At 40.7% G+C, this 17,165-nt stretch overlaps 1 protein-coding gene and 1 non-coding gene across 3 annotated transcripts in view; both read right to left on the bottom strand.

Moving 5' to 3' along the window:
- Positions 1-4,228: 4,228 nt before the first annotated feature.
- LOC136327360 (U6 spliceosomal RNA) lies at positions 4,229-4,332 on the bottom strand. The gene has a single exon (XR_010729603.1). It is a non-coding gene; the product is annotated as a U6 spliceosomal RNA (small nuclear RNA).
- A 9,719-nt stretch (positions 4,333-14,051) lies between these two features.
- PDCD1LG2 (programmed cell death 1 ligand 2) overlaps positions 14,052-17,165 on the bottom strand; it is a 51,171-nt gene continuing 48,057 nt past the window's right edge. The window contains exon 5 of one of the 2 annotated variants that reach the window (XM_066257206.1): positions 14,052-16,139. In XM_066257206.1, the coding sequence (XP_066113303.1) occupies positions 16,126-16,139 (14 nt within the window). In that variant the 3' untranslated portion in view covers positions 14,052-16,125. The remainder of the gene's footprint in view (positions 16,140-17,165) is intronic. The other variant, XM_066257204.1, reaches the window with a different exon arrangement.

Below are 17,165 nucleotides of genomic sequence, written 5' to 3'. Positions count from 1 at the left end.
TTGTTTGTGAGTTCTTTCCAGTTCTTGAACAAAACTGTACTTCAATGTAATATGTAACAATTGAACTTGGCTTTCATGTCTTACCTTAATTATTCTTCTCTAGATGAAATACATCCAGCTCCTTCAGGCATTCCTAGTCTATGGTGGTTTCCAGCCCCATCATTATCTTGGGTGCCCCCCCCTTCAGACCTATTCCTATTTATAAGTGTCCCAGTTAGCAAGTGGGGCTCAGAATAGAACAATACAGGCTGGTCTAGTTATAATAGGTACAGCAAGATTATTTATTCCCGGGTCTGAACAGTATCCTACTATCAGTAGGTGCTGAAGTGCTTCTTAGCTTTTTAGCAATTGGATATTAATTCAACCAGCATTTGTAGTTGTGGCATATTTATAGTTTATGACTTTATCACTCATATTACTTTATATTAAACTCCCTTTTTCTTATTAACTCCTAACAAGCCAAGCCTTGCCCATTTCCCACCTTCTTGATTTTCTCTTTCTTTAAACATATTTATTTTATTCATTTTAGAGAGAGGCAGGGAGAGAGTGAGCGAGAGACAGGAACATCAATCTGTACAGGCAATCTGTTCCTGTACACGCCCTGACTGGGGATCTAACCGGCAACCTCTGTGCTTTGGAACAACTCTCTGACCAATTGAGCATCTGTCCAGGGCAATGTTGACCTAGAGACTCAACCTGAGGTCTTAAATTAGAAAACCCTCATATATCTAACAGAATATTCTCCCTGCTTTATTAATTTTCATATAGTATAAGCTAATCTATGTCTTTATCCCAGTTACCAGTAAGAGAGAGGTAAACAAAAATAAGACAATTTTTTAATAGTTGCTTTGTGAGCCTGACCTCTTCTTCCAACCACATTAGCTTATTCACATGTCCGTAATGCAGTTCTTTGTTACGTGCTGTGATAAAAATCAAGATGTTCTGTGCCTACAACATTCCCTAAGTTACCAAGCTGGTTGTCTTACTTAAAGAGATGTGGAGCAAGCTTATTTCACTCAACATAATAGTTTCCAGGTCCTTCCATATTGTTGCAAAAGGTAATATTTTCTTCTTTTTCATAGCCCCATAGTATTCCATTGTATATATGTACCAAAGCTTTTTAATCCACTCGTCCACTGATGGACACTTGGGCTGTTTCCAGATCTTCGCTATTGTGAACAATGCTGCCATAAACATAAGGATACATTTCTTTTTTTCAGTCAGTGATATGGTGTCCTTGGGATATATTCCTATAAGTGGGATGGCTGGGTCAAAGGGCAGTTCCATTTCTAATTTTTTGAGGAATCTCCATACTGTTTTCCACAGTGGCTGCACCAGTCTGCATTCCCGCCAGCAATGCAGGAGGGTTCCCCTTTCTCCACATCCTTGCCAGCACCTATCGTGTGTTGTTTTGTCAATGAGCGCCATTCTGACTGGTGTGAGGTGGTGTATCTCATTGTGGTTTTAATTTGCATTATGTTGAGTGAAATAAGCCAGGCAGAGAAAGAAAAATATCATATGACCTCACTCATTTGAGGAATCTAAGGAATAATGAGAACTGAGGAATGAAATTAAGACAGAGGATGGATCAAAGAGACCAGAAGAAAAGAGGACAGAGGGAAAGGGGATGATAGGATGGGATAAACCTGAGGGGAAGGTGGGAGGGCACTGTAGGGAAGGGGGCAAGGGAGATGTTGAGGAGAATAGGGGGAGGGGGAGGCATTCGGGGTGACCCTAGAATCTATGTAAACACAATTAATTAAATAAATAAAAGTATATTAAAAAAAAGAGATGTGGAGCAAGCTAAGCAAGTCACTTAACTTCTCTAAACCCATTTTCTTATCTATAAAATGAGAATATTTGTCCTATTCTCTTTACCAGCTGTTAGTAAGACATTTGAAAATGCTTTGCAAATTTTTACTTGCCACAGAAATCTAAATAATAATGATGAGTTGTTACTAATGTTGAGTGTAAGTGATTTAGGCCTGATTTGCTTCCTTCTTACTGCTGTTTACAATGTCTATTAGCACATCAATTTTTTATTCAAAACTTAGCCTGGGTTTCTGATCTGCCCTAGCCTTCTTATTGGACCTACTCTTCTGACACTTAACATAGATCCATACTCAGATTGTGGTGTTCTTGTTTCCTTCTGTTGCCATTTTCAGCTTCAGACCTGGACACACATCAGGGCTTGTTGCAAGATACCCAGTTCCCATGTAAGAATTCCAGCCCTGGGCGGGCTCCTCAGTTCAGTGCCCCACTGGGTGTCCAACACCCAGAGACACCGAGTTTGTGAGAGGAATGACTGAATAACTGAATGAAAGATGAAGGAAGGCTGCTTTCTTTCTCACTTCTGTAACTCGACTGTGTTTTCATTCTTATAGACAGACAGACAGACACATACATAGAAACAGAGAAATGGTCAGTTAGACAGATAGATAGATAGATTGGCCAGTAGATCAAATGAAATACCATTTGTGAAGCCATGTTTTAAATATTCTTGTCATATGTTTGCCCTCGTGAGGCAAATTTTCAGCAGATACTCACTGGCATGGCTGCACCATTGTGGCGGATAGAAAATAACCACTGCGCTCGGCACCCTGAGTGCTTTACCGCCCGGTCATCTCCTGAGACTCGCCCCTCCTCCAGGACTCCCTGATATTCCCACAATTTAGCAACGCAGGAGTAACTCCAGGCTCAGCAAGGAGATTCCAGGATGATTCCTCAGCATGTAGACTAGATTCTGATTGACCACTGCCACAGCCGGGCAGGTTGGTGATGTTTTTGAATATCAGCCCTGCCCCTATTACTTATATCTACTCTCTACCCATCACTGAAAATCTCCCAGGCCCGGGGCATTTCTTGTTCCCTGTTCTCTTGTGCTTCTCTCTCCCTGGCGGAGCTCCTACCCACTCTGAATTCCTTTGAGTCTTATGGTCTGTTTCCACTCATCAGACACTTAAAAGACACTGTAAGCTGTACAAGGGTATAATTTTTCCTGTGTGTGATGTATGTCACTAGCTCCCTATAAATTCCTCAAGCTGAAACATCTCTAATACAGACTTTGTATCCCTTGTAACAGTTCACATAGGGCTAACTGGAGGTTCAAATTCCCAAGACAGAATCTGCTAGGTCCTGGTGAACTTTTCCCACAACAGCCCTGAAAGGAAAGACATGCTGTTGGGATAGTCCAATGAGTCCCCCGTCTCCATGATGAGCACTCAGAAAAGCAGAGCCTCTGTCAACCTGGGCTTGAACTTTTTGTTTTCTCGGGGATGATAGCTGGAGCCTGTCAGACTGAAATTTTCCCTAACAGCTTTCAAATGTCACGTTCCAGGGTCTAGCACTTCCTGTTTTTTCTTCCTTTTCATTTTTGAACACTCAGAAAAGTTTTTGTGCTTTAGAAAGACCCCTCACCATCCCTACCCGTGAATTTTCTGCTTTCAGAGTATGGTTCTTGAGGACAACTCCCCAGAGCACTACTTGGAAAGACTTGAGTGTCTCATCCTATCACATGTGCATCATATGCTGGTCACAGCCCAGTCATGCATTGTGTGCAGAGGGGGATGAGGCAATTGATTGAGCAGGCAGGATGCTGGCAACCCCAGTGCCTTTGAAACTTTCACTTAGTGGGTTTATCTTTTAGTTTCTCTTCAGATTCCCTTGAAAACACAGGTGAAACTTTGCACCTGACATAAGGGAAAAAACATGGGTTGTGCATATAAAAATTTTGGCAAAAATATCATTATATTTTGATATTTGTATGGCTTGGTTTTCAATAGACAATACAATTCTAAACTTTAAAAATGTTAAAGAAAACTTGCAACTTAAATAATATTATTTAAGACATTAAGATTAAATATTATTTTTCAGATTTAAAATATTAAATGTGTCTTAAAAACTTTCAAATACAGGAAGTATATAAAAGAAAATAAAAATTCCTCATAACCTCATCACATCAACAGAGACAATTACTGTTAGTACCAGTCTAATTTTATAGTTGAGAAGAAGGAAGGAAAAAAAGGAAAGAATATAAGTTTCTAGATTTTCCTTTCCAAGCATGTAAAAAAAAAAAAAAAAGACTGTAGAAGTAATCTCCCAAAATTGTTAAAGAAATGACAAATGTTTATATTCCTAATGACACATTATTGGGAGTAGCATTGCTGCTTCAGAACATCACAATGTTTCTATATCACAGAGGACACATACTTAAAATATATATATGCATATATCTATGGAATGGTTCTTGAATTTACATGCCATCCTTCAGCAGGAGTCATGTTAATCTCTCTATTGGTCCAATTTTAGTAAATGTGCTGCCAAAACAAGCACTTAATATTTTACAAAAATACTGTACATTATAAAGAAACATTATGAAATAGAAAAAAGGGGGAAATTACAGATAACCTTACCATTTTAACAAAGTCATTAACATTTTAGTGCACTTCTTTCTAGCCTTTTGTCCTATTCTCACGTTTTTCTTCTAAATTTGGACTTACTGTAATTGAAAGCAAACAATTATTATAAAACCACCTATATCATTGCCCTGCTCTAATTCTCTCTCCCTTACCTTTGCTTATTATCTTCAGGGGGCTAGGGCTTTTATAGCATGTTGGATACAGAGAAATGGCTTTGACATCAGTTAGCTTAGGTTTCAATCCTGTCTCTACTGTGTGGACATAGGAAAACTACTAAGCAAGTTTGTCTTGATTCTCTCATCTGTACAATTTTTTCATCCCTACTCACTGGGTTCTGTGAGCATGAAAAGAGATAATGTATGTAAATTGAGTGACACAGAGATAAGTTCAGAATAAGTGCTCAATATATAGAAACTAATATTTTCACTTAAAATTATATCATAGCAATTGTTTTATATTTCCATATAATCTTCATAGCTGTCATTTTTATGGCTAGGTAGTACTGTAATACAAATATAAATCACTAAGACTAATTCACTTTCATTTTGTTTGACAGGTTATTTCAAGTTTGGGGCCATTTAGATAATACTGTAATTAATGTATTATTTTTCATATAGTACAGCTTTCACTTAAGTCTATAGATTTCCTTTGGAAAGATCCTTAGAATAGTATTTTGGAGTAAAAGTATGAACCTTGACAGGGTTCTTGCTATATATCTAAGCATATGTTTTGGGCTCATTTTTTTTTTAACTTAACATTAATCTAAGTGAGTATAAACTTTTGTACCTTGCTTTTAAAATTGTTATTGCAAAACTTTTTAAAAACTCATATATTCATATTTGCAATGAACCTCTCCATGTCTTCAGCTTTTTAAATATTTTTGGATTATTTCCTTAGAGTAGATTTATGTAAGTATAATTACATGAACAAATGGTATGGCAAATTATATGGCCTTTATCTATAGACGAATCATTCTCCAAAATAATTGTATGTACTGATTTATATGACCACTAATGATCTGTGAGACAACAAATTTATCAACATATTATGGAGCATTATGTGATATAATTTAAAAAGCTTTTGGTCTGATTTAAATTTTAAATTGCCTGTAAGTTCAGCATTTCACTTTTTGAATTTTAAAGCAAAGGGAACTGAGACCTTGGAAAACTGCCTGATTTGATTAGCAGCCTAATTCTGTTTCTCCAATCTGTACTACTAAAAATCTCAGGCATTGGTTGCTTCCTCTGAACTGCTTGCAGCTGTTCTAACATGGAATTCTATTTTTATAGAACAAACAGAACTAAGCAGAAAACATGCTGCTCTCTTGGAGTTTACTTTTCTTAAGAGAAGCCTACTGTTGAGAACACACAGTTATAGACAAGATGTTACAGGAGGCAGCTGACAAGTACCATAAGCACCCTTATAAGAAAACAAATTTTTTGTTGGCATCACCAAGGTCTTATCTTAAAAGTTAAAAATATTGATTTTGTATATTCAGAATTAAACTAAAAAACTGGATTGTGGTAACCAAAATCCTAAAAGACTGTTCTATAATTTTAAAACATGCTGTTAATGTGCAGATCAGAACTTGCTTCAGAACATCCTATTCCCATAGAAAAATCTATATGAGAAGTGAAATAAATTAAGATCAGGTTCTCAATAACCTTTGAATCAAGATGGGGCAAGGTGGGGGGAAGATGATGTCTGGAATGATTTCAGTGGCTGATGTCATCAAACTACATGAATCTGATGCATTCATTGCCACTGGAGGGACAGACCTGACAGGTGAAGGGAGTGCATGGGCCAGGGACCCCTCTCCATTGGAGAGGTTTGGAATTCACTAACAGTTTTCCATGTTGACCTCTATTCCCTAGACACACATTGCCTTCAGTTCAATTCTACATGATTTATTAAGCATCTTCTATGTGCCAATCCTGTACTGGGTTCTGGGACAACATAAATAAATAAAAACCCACTTCCTGCTCCCAGGCACCTCACAGGTGTTTGGAGAAAACTGAACATATATATAATTTAAAAATAGCATATTTTGGAGAAAACTGAACACATATATAATTTAAAAATAGCATATGACAAGAGCTTGACTGTGTTACAGTTCTAGGATATGATTTCCTGTCACATGGCTGGCATGCAGAAAATTAAGACTAGCTATATTATGTGACACGAACAATTTATCAAATTTCACTGGGCCTTAGTTTGCTTACATGTAAACTGAGGCAATAATAGTCCCTATTTCATTGAATTGTGAAGTTTAAATGAGATGGTCCATGTACAGCAATGAGAACAATGTCTGGCACATGGTATGAAAGTTAGCGATAATGATAACCTAATTAACCTTATAATGAGTACTGGAAATATGACATGCGCTATCTAATAACACAAGGAGGAATGTATAGTAAACCCTTCTCAGCACTTAAACACATGCCACAATAGTTAGAAGTATCAGGAAAGATGGGATGATTAACTTCTGAAAATGTAACATTCTATCTCAAATTTGGACGTATTTTTCCTTGGGGGGAGGTCTTAGATGATAGTGATATATTTTTTAGAATATACTCCTGACATCTTGTGTTCCACACTCCAAGAAAATTCCACAGACATATTTGGGCACTTTCAACACCACAGCACAAAGGTTATTACTTTGATTCTTATGCATCTGTCCCAATACCCAGCAAGTACCAGGGTTACATTCATTTTTGGTTTCCCAGGCTAGTTGCAAACTCCTTGAAGATAAGGACCATGCTGTAGCCATTCTGAATTCCTAGCCTCTAGAATAGGGCCTTGTGGATAGTAAGAGCTCATCAATTGTTGACTGATTAAGTAAATGGCCTTGGTAGTGGACACTGGTGTCTGCCTCTCCAGCATCCGTTCCTACTTTGGGGACATATCAGATATCCCACTTTCAGTTCAAATGTTTTAAATTTAATGAAGGTACACACTTAATACATTATTCATATAGTGGAGAAGTAGATGGTCGCTTCTCCTATGTGCCTTGACCATGAATCGAACCTGGGACCTACACTCTCTGGGTCGATGCTCTACTGCTGAGCCAACTGGCTCAGGGCCCCAAGAAGAAATTTTTTAAAGCAACTTCTACAAGACGCATTTAAAAATAAATTTATTTGTCCTATGCTCATGACTGAAACAGTTTCCCAATTGTTATTTTCTCGTTCAGTTAATCAACAAATACGATATATATTAGGCCCGGTCTCCTGGTCAGATGCCACAAAGTTTAAGAAAGTTCCCTGTGCTGTGCTCAAATTGGAATTCATAGTCTCTGCATTTTCCTCTCTCAAATACATCTCTGTTTTCCAGAAACGTTTTGATACAGGAATGAGTTGGTTATTTATGTCTTGTTCTCAGTTCAAGCCTTCCTTCCTTTACTCTGCTCTGTTGTATTAGGGCTGTTGTGTTAGACTCACTTACCAGTCTTTCTTGTCAGCTGGTTTCCTCTTAACTTCAATAGATAGGAAACCCTAAAGGGACTGGAATGTGGGAGAGACTTCCTTACTGTTTCCAGTTCCTGAATGTGTCACTGTTACAGCTGTACTCACCTATTTATTTACTTTTAGGTGAGAGGAGGGGAGATAGTGAGGCAGACTACTGCATGCACCTGACCACGATCCACCTGGCAACCCAATCTGGGGCCAGTGCTTGAATACCAAGCTAATTTTATTTATTTATTTATTTATTTATTTATTTATTTATTTATTTATATTTTTCTGAAGTTGGAAACGGGGAGGCAGTCAGACAGACTCCCACATGCGCCTGACCAGGATCCACCCGGCATGCTCACCAAGGGGCGATGCTCTGCCCATCTGGGGTGTCGCTCTGTTGCAACCAGAGCCATTCTAGCGCCTGAGGCAGAGGCCACAGAGCCATCCTCAGTGTCTGGGCCAACTTTGCTCCGATGGAGCCTTGGCTGCGGGAGGGGAAGAGAGAGACAGAGAGGAAGGAGAGGGGGAAGGGTGGAGAAGCAGATGAGCACTTCTCCTGTGTGCCCTGGCTGGGGATCGAACCCGGGACTCCCACACGCCAGGCCGACACTCTACCACTGAGCCAATCGGCCAGGGCTACCAAGCTAATTTTAGTGCATGAGGCCGATGCTCAGATCAACTGAGCTATCCTCAGCAACTGGGGCCACACTCAATCAAGCCATTGGCTGCCAGAGGAGAAGAGGGAGAGAAGCAGATGGTCGCTTCTCCTGTGTGTCCTGACGGGGAATTGAACCCAGGACATCCATATGCCAGGCCGACATTCTAGCCAATGAGTCACTAGCCAAGGCTACAGCAATATTTGATACTAGAAGTGGTCCTAGGAAACAGACTCTCAAAAAATAGGATTCTGGAACTGATTTGCTTTGAACTCAGAGCTGAATATTTTGCCAATGGAAAATGGGAACTGGCAATCTGTGGTATGCAATAGCATCATGATTTCAGCTCAGATCTTCAGAGCATCTGAGGGTTTCCAAGGCTACCCTCAAATTATCTCCTATTCCTTCTAGTTATAGGACAGATATGTCTAAAAAGTCAGACCCAAATCAAATATTCACAGACTAGCTTAATCTCACATGTGAAAATTTAGACAGTAATTTGGGAAGGATAGGGACTCTGAGACTAGGAATGGGAATATTTGGGTGGAGTTGATGAAGCTGAGAATCTTGAATCCTCCAATATCCCTTGGTAGTGAAAGAAGTCTTTCATTTCCTATTCAATGACGCCAGCCTTTCTTTGCTTAAAAACCTGTAACAACTACATGTGAGGCAGTTGCCTTGCATTGGGATCTCTGTTCTTTTTAAACCCCACTGTTTCTAACTCTCATGGTTCTCAGGCTTTCATCTAGGGCAGGGGTCCCCACACTACGGCCCGCGGGCCGTATGCAGCCCCCTGAGGCCATTTATCCGGCCCCCGCCGTACTTCCAGAAGGAGCACCTCTTTCATTGGTGGTCAGTGAGAGGAGCATAGTTCCCATTGAAATACTGGTCAGTTTGTTGATTTAAATTTACTTGTTCTTTATTTTAAATATTGTATTTGTTCATGTTTTGTTTTGTTTTTTTACTTTAAAATAAGATATGTGCAGTGTGCATAGGAATTTGTTCATAGTTTTTTTTTATAGTCCGGCCCTCCAATGGTCTTTGGGACAGTGAACTGGCCCCCTGTGTAAAAAGTTTGGGGACCCCAGATCTAGGGTCAGATCCTAGTGTATTTGGGGGAACAATGGCAGAATCTGGCTGAGCAGGAAAAGGCTTATACTCCAAAGGAATTACAATATTTTCTTATATTTATATTAGAAGAAACCTAGCTAATATATATGGGGATGGATTCTAAGGGTAGACCAAGAATAATAGGACAGAACATTGGGTTGGAGCCAAATTTAGGTAGCCTAGATATACTACACTTTCCATAGATTTTTAGACTTAAAGCTATGATAGACTGTTACAGTAATAGCCCCAAGGGAATCATGCCACTTTGAATATAATCATTCCCTCATGTAAAACTCTTTCACATTGATTTTTGGCATGGCTCTCTATCTTTGGCCAATGGTACATTAGCAAATGCGATGCAGACAGAAACCTGCAAAGTACTTGCACATTGGGGCTTGCCCTCTTTGTGTTGTTTTTGGACCACCTCTCATGTTGAAGAAGCATGGACAAACCTGCTGGAGACACACGGCCCAACCGATAGCCAACACCAATTCCAAGACATGTGAGTCATTTAAAACCAGCACCCTTTGAGCCTGTCAACTGACTGCAAATGCGTGAGCCCAGTTTATCCTGTGTAAAGCAAAAATAGCTTGCACCAGCTGATCCCAGCACAAATTGTTTACCTATAAAACCATAAAAACATAAATGATAAACATAAGCCACTAAATTTTGTTATACAGCAAGAGCTAGCTGAAACACATGTATTAGCTTGAACAGCTAGAAGTGGCACTATTGTCTTATTTGGTTGGATGAAACTTGTTCTCAAAAGTAGGCTATGCTCAAAAAAAAGAAAAGAAAAGCCTGACCAGGTGGTTGCATAGTGGATAGAGCATCAGACTGGGATGCGGAGGACCCAGGTTCGAGATCCCGAGGTTGCCAGTGTGAGTGCAGGCTCATCTGGTTTGAGCAAAAAGCTCACCAGCTTGAACCCAAGGTCACTGGCTCAAGCAAGGGGTTATTCGGTCTGCTGAACGCCCGCAGTCGAGGCACATATGAGAAAGCAATCAATGAACAACTAAGGTGTCGCAATGCACAACGAAAAACTAATGATTGATGCTTCTCATCTCTCCGTTCCTGTCTGTCTGTCCCTGTCTATCCCTCACTCTGACTCTCTCTCTGTCTCTGTAAAAAAAAAAAAAAAAGTAGGCTACACTCAATGATGTTCAGTTGACAGACTTTCTCTGACATAATGTACAAGAAGAACTCTAAAGCAGCAGTTTCCGATGGCTTTAGGTGACCCCTGTGTTTTGGTCGTTCGACCCTCGCCGGGGTCGCGACCCATAGGTTGAGAACCACTGCTCTAAAGGCTTAGAGAAATAAAAATAATGAAGTAATTTATTATGTGTAACCTGTGCATCTTTCCTCACCCATTGGGCCCTGAAAGTGTCAGGGAATATTCCCTTCACTAAAGCATTGAGAAATGCATTAGTGAGGAAGCCTCAGTCACCATGAACATTTCCAGATGGCTGTTTTCTCTGGGCCCAGACTGATCGTGGGAAATATAGCCATTGAGATGGGCTTCCTGATTTCAGTGGCAGTGATGAGATCTCAGAGCAGAGATCAGAATTTGTTACTCTAAGGGATCTCGGGTGGCGGTTGGCCCTAAGAATTAAATATATGACCAGACTTCCAAAGCATGATTTTATCTACATAATAGAATTCTGACTTGAGTTCTCACAACTAAGAATCACAGATTCTTCAATTCCCAGACCTCAGCAGTTTCAAGTAACCCTTATTTTATTTAAGAATGGCTCGCAAGTGCAGGAGTAGCGATGCTGGAAATTAGGATATGCCAAACAGAAGTTGTAAAATGCTTTAAGTGAAAAGGTGAGTAGAGAACAGTAAGAGATTTTGAGAGTGAGGAGCAGAGAGAATACAGCCATGAATTTTATGAGTATATTGTTAAAATTTTTATATTTTATTATTAGTTATTGTTGTTAATCTCCTATAGTGCCTCCTTTATAAATTAAACTTTATCATATTTATGTATGCATAGAAAAAAACATGGTGCAGCATATATCGGCACTATCTTGGTTTCAGGCATCCACTGGCATCTTGGGACATATCCTCCACAGATCGGGGGGAGTACTTTACAGTGGCAGGTGGTAAGTAGAGTTTGGGCCCCCTTCTAACTCCTCATGGATCTGTGGCCATTAAAGATGATAATAAGTCATTTCATGCAGCCATTAAAGATGATAATTAGGAAAACCAGTCAGCAACATAGGTGTGAGCTTATGGTACAATGACAAATTTGAAAAAATGATAGAAAATTACACATCACAACTGTAGCTGAAGCTATCTATGTACATGTCTGGATGAAGAGCAAATACTGACAGCAAAAATGAAAATACTTTTGCTTGGATGATGGGATGATAGGTGATTTTTGCTTGTTTGGTCTTTCTCAGTTCCTCAAACTCTCCTAAATGCTATTTTTTCTCCCTTTGTAAAAGGTACTTTTTCTTTAAGACTTACAACTCATTCAGCTTTTTGTTTTAAAGATGACCATTTATATCATTTCTAGCCAATCATATTAAGGTTGTAAAAGGTAAGACGGTCAAGTACAGCCATTTTCCTCAATAGTATAATATCTCATAGCCAATCATGCATGAGGTATCTATCACGTACAAGAGGCCCCAGGAATGACACAATCCCACAATCTCTCTGCCCTCTAATAGCTTACAGTCCAAAGGGAAATATATCATGTGCTTAAATTCACATGATTCAAAACCGAGAAGGATAACTGCTTCAGAGAGGAATAAAGAAGACATGGCTGTGCCCGGAGTGAGCACTCATATATGGTTGGAGAACATGAGAACATATTCACTGGCTGAACTGGCATCTGAAAGTTGGATAGCATATTGCCGGGAAGAAATGAGGTCCCAGAAAAGAGGTGTTCTGGGGTAGAGGAGAACCTGCTCATGGGATGAGAAACCCATGCTGATATACCTTGGCTGGAAATCCCTTGGGAGTAGGATTTTGGAGAAATATCCTGCAGTTCCGATAGTGTCCAGGCACTGCCTATTTAGCAAGAAATAGTGGCTGGCACATAGGGGGATTACCAATGACATTTCACATTTATCAGGAATTTACTGTGTGTCACATACAGCAAGCGTTTGATAAAGGAAGGTGCTAAGTATACTTCTGTTATGCATTTTTTAGATAAGGAATCTGACACTTAGAGAGACTGATATGTTCAAAGTTGTATAACTCATACATAGTTACACTGGGGCTGGAATCTCTAAGGACGGAGCCTATACTCCACCCAGCCTTCTATATCCAGCCTCACTGGACAGAGTAAGAACAAAATTAATCCTGAACCAGCAAAAGAGGCTGAGGGTAAAGTTCCCCCTGGTAGGAAATCAGGGCACATTGCAGGGTATAATGAATATATATAGTTTCGTTGCCTTAGCTCTATCCCTTCCATACTAAACAGGCAGCCTTAACCACTTTTCTTAACCTCTATGTGCCCCAGTTTCCTTATCTTAAAAATGGAGACATAAATAGTGCCTTTTTCAGAGGGTTTTGAGAGAATGTATTCCAATAGTACATATAAAGTGCTAAATAATATCAGGCATATAGTATTTGATACATATGAGCCATTATGATAGTACGCTGTATAGAACATTTCTCATACTAGGACTAACTGCCTTATGGTCTTCTTTCCTAAAGAAACCTGAATTTTGGGATACTGTAGCCAGGGATACCTCTTGCTATTTTTTTATTCTAGAGAACAGCCCCAATCTAGGACCATCTTCTCTAGAATAAGCAGAATAAATCTAGGTTCACAACGCAAGGATTTAGCCTGCTAATGACATATCTAGGGGGGAGGTGGTGTTGCAGGAAGCAACCCTGATGGAGGACAAGACACCCAGACAACTTAATCAAGGAAACAGGATTTATCAGTAGCCAGCAAAGCACGTGGAATTAGAAGCACCAAAAACACAAACTCCCCAAAGTTAGATTTCTTACATTTTATATATTTTTACAGCTTTAGCTTTTATGTGACAAGTTCCTGATTTCTTTGGCTTCTTTGTTTGCAAACTACGTGACTTTGGGGTCTCCGGGAGGGCAGGGGTATGAGAAGAGGTTCAAACCATTTGTCTTCTGTGTGTGTATGTGTCACAGAGACAGAGAGAGATAGAGGGACAGATAGGGACAGACAGACAGGAACGAAGAGAGATGAGAAGCATCAATTCTTTGTTGTGGCACCTTAGTTGTTCATTGATTGCTTTCTCATATGTGCCTTGACAAGGGGGCTACAGCAGAGCAAGTGACCCCTTGCTCAAGCCAGTGACCTTGGGCTCAAGCTGTTGAGTCTTGCTCAAACCAGATGAGCCCACGCTCAAGCTGGCAACCTTGGGGTTTCAAACCTGAGTCCTCCATGTCTCAGTTCGATGCTCTATCCATTGCGCCACTGCCTGGTCAGGCTTGACCTGTTTGCTTTGAATATTCATATAATCTATTCTTAGTGCTGGTATTGCAAGTTTATTTCAGGGAATAACAAAAACCACAGCTGTGGTTTGTTACTTTTCAAACTTTTTCAGTCAGCCCTTCCTCCCTCAGTCCATAATGCTGAGGCCACTGGCTTGAGCATAAGATCACAGACATTGCAGGCCCCCTCTCCTGCATTCTTCTGGTTTCTCCTCTCTCAGTGGGGACTCAGACTCTCACCATGACTACAGGGATCAAACTGGCAACTTCAGCGCTTTGAGACAACTGAGTTATCTGGCCATTTTATTTATTGATTTTTAGGGAGATGGGAGAGAGGGAGAGAAGTGGGAAGCATCAACGTATGATTCTTGTATGTGCCTTGACCAGGCAAGCCTGGGATTTCGAACCAGCAACCTCAGCCTTCCAGGTTGACGCTTTATTCACTGTGCCACCACAGGCCAGATTAGGTGAGAATTCAGAGTAGGTGGGCTTGCTTCCCCAGAGAGAAGGCCTTGTCTGCCAGCCCTGATCTTCGCAGCATTAGGAGGTGCTGCTCCTCCAGCAGGGACCCCAGGCCAACACAGAGGACCTGGGAAACAGCCTGGACTTCATCCTTCTGAAGATGGCATCCAAGTGAAGGTGTTCAAACCTATGAGAGCCACCTGACTTGATGGAATATTAAAACTATGGATACGGATGGGCCTTGGGTGGGCACTTAGTCACAAACAGAGTATCTGGAACACTTTGAAGAATAAACAATTGACTTTTAATCTTCAAAGGCATTCTTTGATTTGTACAGACAGGGAATGGAGGAATTGAGTGTTATATCATTTGTCTGTTACTCAGTTTCACACCCTTTCATTTCTATTAACTCCAAATTCTCCTTAGTCTGAGCACCAGTTCAAGAACTTGCTTCGCTTTTGGCCCACTGAACTAAGACTGTTACACTTGCTAATATATACATTTGGGTGGTTCATAGGTCAACTAATGCTCTGAGCTTTACGGTCCCAGCACAGAGATCCAATTTAATAAACTATTGGTGTATCCAGTTACTATCCCCATTGACATACACACAGCGGGATCCCACAGGATTTCTATAGTGCCAACAATCAAAGGTGGATATCATCATATCACAGACACGGCAACTGAGCCACTGAAAGGGTAAATTTAGTCACACAGAGGGTCAGGAAATGAGCCTTAGTTTGCATCTTTGACCATTATGGCCGCTCATCTGAAATCTTTGCAGGCACAGCATATTAGCAAGTCCAAATTTAAAAATGTGTATCATTGGTTTCCAAGGTTAAAAAAAACACACCATAGTTTTTGGGAGGAAAGATGTAGTTTAAAACAGCAGCAACAAAACCACCATTCAACATGATGTCATTGCAGGTAAAATAAATGCGTTACGATTTAGAACTCATAAAAAACAGTGACAGCTTTTCTTCATAATTTGTAGTTGGCCACTGTGTGTACTTAAATGCTTCCTGTTAATGAGAACAAATCAAATGTTTTCAAGATTCCAGTAAGCCATAAAATATATCAATTATGGCTTAACTTTGTATAAAGCCCTGCCTATGAGCCGATAATCTCAATAGACTTTTCCAGTATACAAAAAAAACTATAGATAAAAATAACTATTGGCAATCATCCATTTCTGTAACTGAAAATTTCCACTCATCTCTGCTACTGGAAATTATTGTACTTTGGAAACTTAGGGAGAAATAATTCCCTTTGTTTTCAGTGTGACAAGAAGGAGCTTCAGGACATTCACTGGGGTCCAGGAGCCCACATGGTCATTTTCTAAAGTGCAATAGTGCTTGCTCAGCCCCAGGCTGCACAGGGGAGAGCCTGACCAGTGAGGGGTGAGCTGCCTGACTTCCTCAAAGCACGCGTGGCCAGGGCCTGCCTAGTCTCGTAGCAGTATCAGATTAAAGTGCTTGGGCATACAAGGGCATTTGAAAAGTACCAACAAGCTCTTGTACAAGGCCAAGGCATTCTCGTTCATAGTCCAGAAGCTTCTTGAGGATGTCTCTTCACGTCACCCAGCTCTGGAGATCACACATTCAAATCTGAGGAGAAAAGTCCACAAATAGGAAAATCACTCTTCTTTTTTGTATTTTTTTTTAATTAATTTTAATGGGGTGAAATTGATCAATCAGAGTACATAGGTTCAGAGAAAACATCTCCAGGTTAATTTGACATTTGATTATGTTGCATACCTATCACCCAAAGTCATATACTCTTCTGTCACCTTCTATCTGGTTTTGTTTGTGCCCCTCCCCTCCCCCATTTCTTCCCCTCCCCCTCCCCCCCATAACCACCACACTCTTATCCTGATTAGAAAATATAGGACTTCTCAAAAACAGATTGGAGTGAGAAATTATTTTTTTGGGGGGGGGAAGAGCTCATCTTTCTGGAGGCAGCATGGTTCCAACCCTTTCTTTCTACCCCTCTACCATTGCTCTAGTCCACGTCTTCAGCCTCTCTCTCCAGACCTATCGCAAGAGGCTTCTTCCCTCCATTCTCCAGGCTGCTGACAGCTCAGTGCAACTGAAGCACAGTTCCGGGGGCTCCCCTATTCAGTCTTTCATAGTTCCCCACTGCGCCAGATACCTGTTTGGTCCTAGAGACTCAGTGTCTACCCTGCCCTATGCTGGTCATGCCCTAGGAGGATGACACTGTGGACTGTGTCACTGGGCTCTTTTCCCCCTGGCTCCCACCCCATTCTTTCCTTCAGCCTAGGAGAGAAAGGAGATTGCAGTGGGTAGGAGAGGGAGCTCAGGGTATGTATTCCTCAGCAACCTCCCAGACAGGCTGCAGGCTGACTTTATCCTTCTGTTAAAGGCCATAGCTCCTTGTGGGCAGTGCTCTCTTCTTGCAGTCCTCACCAGGGTCTGGTAACCACACCCTCCCTTTTTCCTGTTAGGCCTCGGGATGGGTAACTGTTCCCTGCCTTTGCTAATTCCAGGGTGCTCAATACCCCTGGCTGATCTCCCCAGCTCTGCTCATGTCTTTGTAAATTGTAAAAAACTTGTAAAATTGCCTTGTTACAGCTTCTGCATATGCCCTCTGTTTCCCTGCTGAGATGTGACCAA

The sequence above is a fragment of the Saccopteryx bilineata genome, chromosome 2, assembly GCF_036850765.1.
Source record: "Saccopteryx bilineata isolate mSacBil1 chromosome 2, mSacBil1_pri_phased_curated, whole genome shotgun sequence".
NCBI classification, from domain to species: Eukaryota; Metazoa; Chordata; class Mammalia; order Chiroptera; family Emballonuridae; genus Saccopteryx; species Saccopteryx bilineata.
The sequence above is the reverse complement of the archived record's forward strand: the minus strand, read 5'-3'. Positions and strand labels throughout refer to the sequence as shown.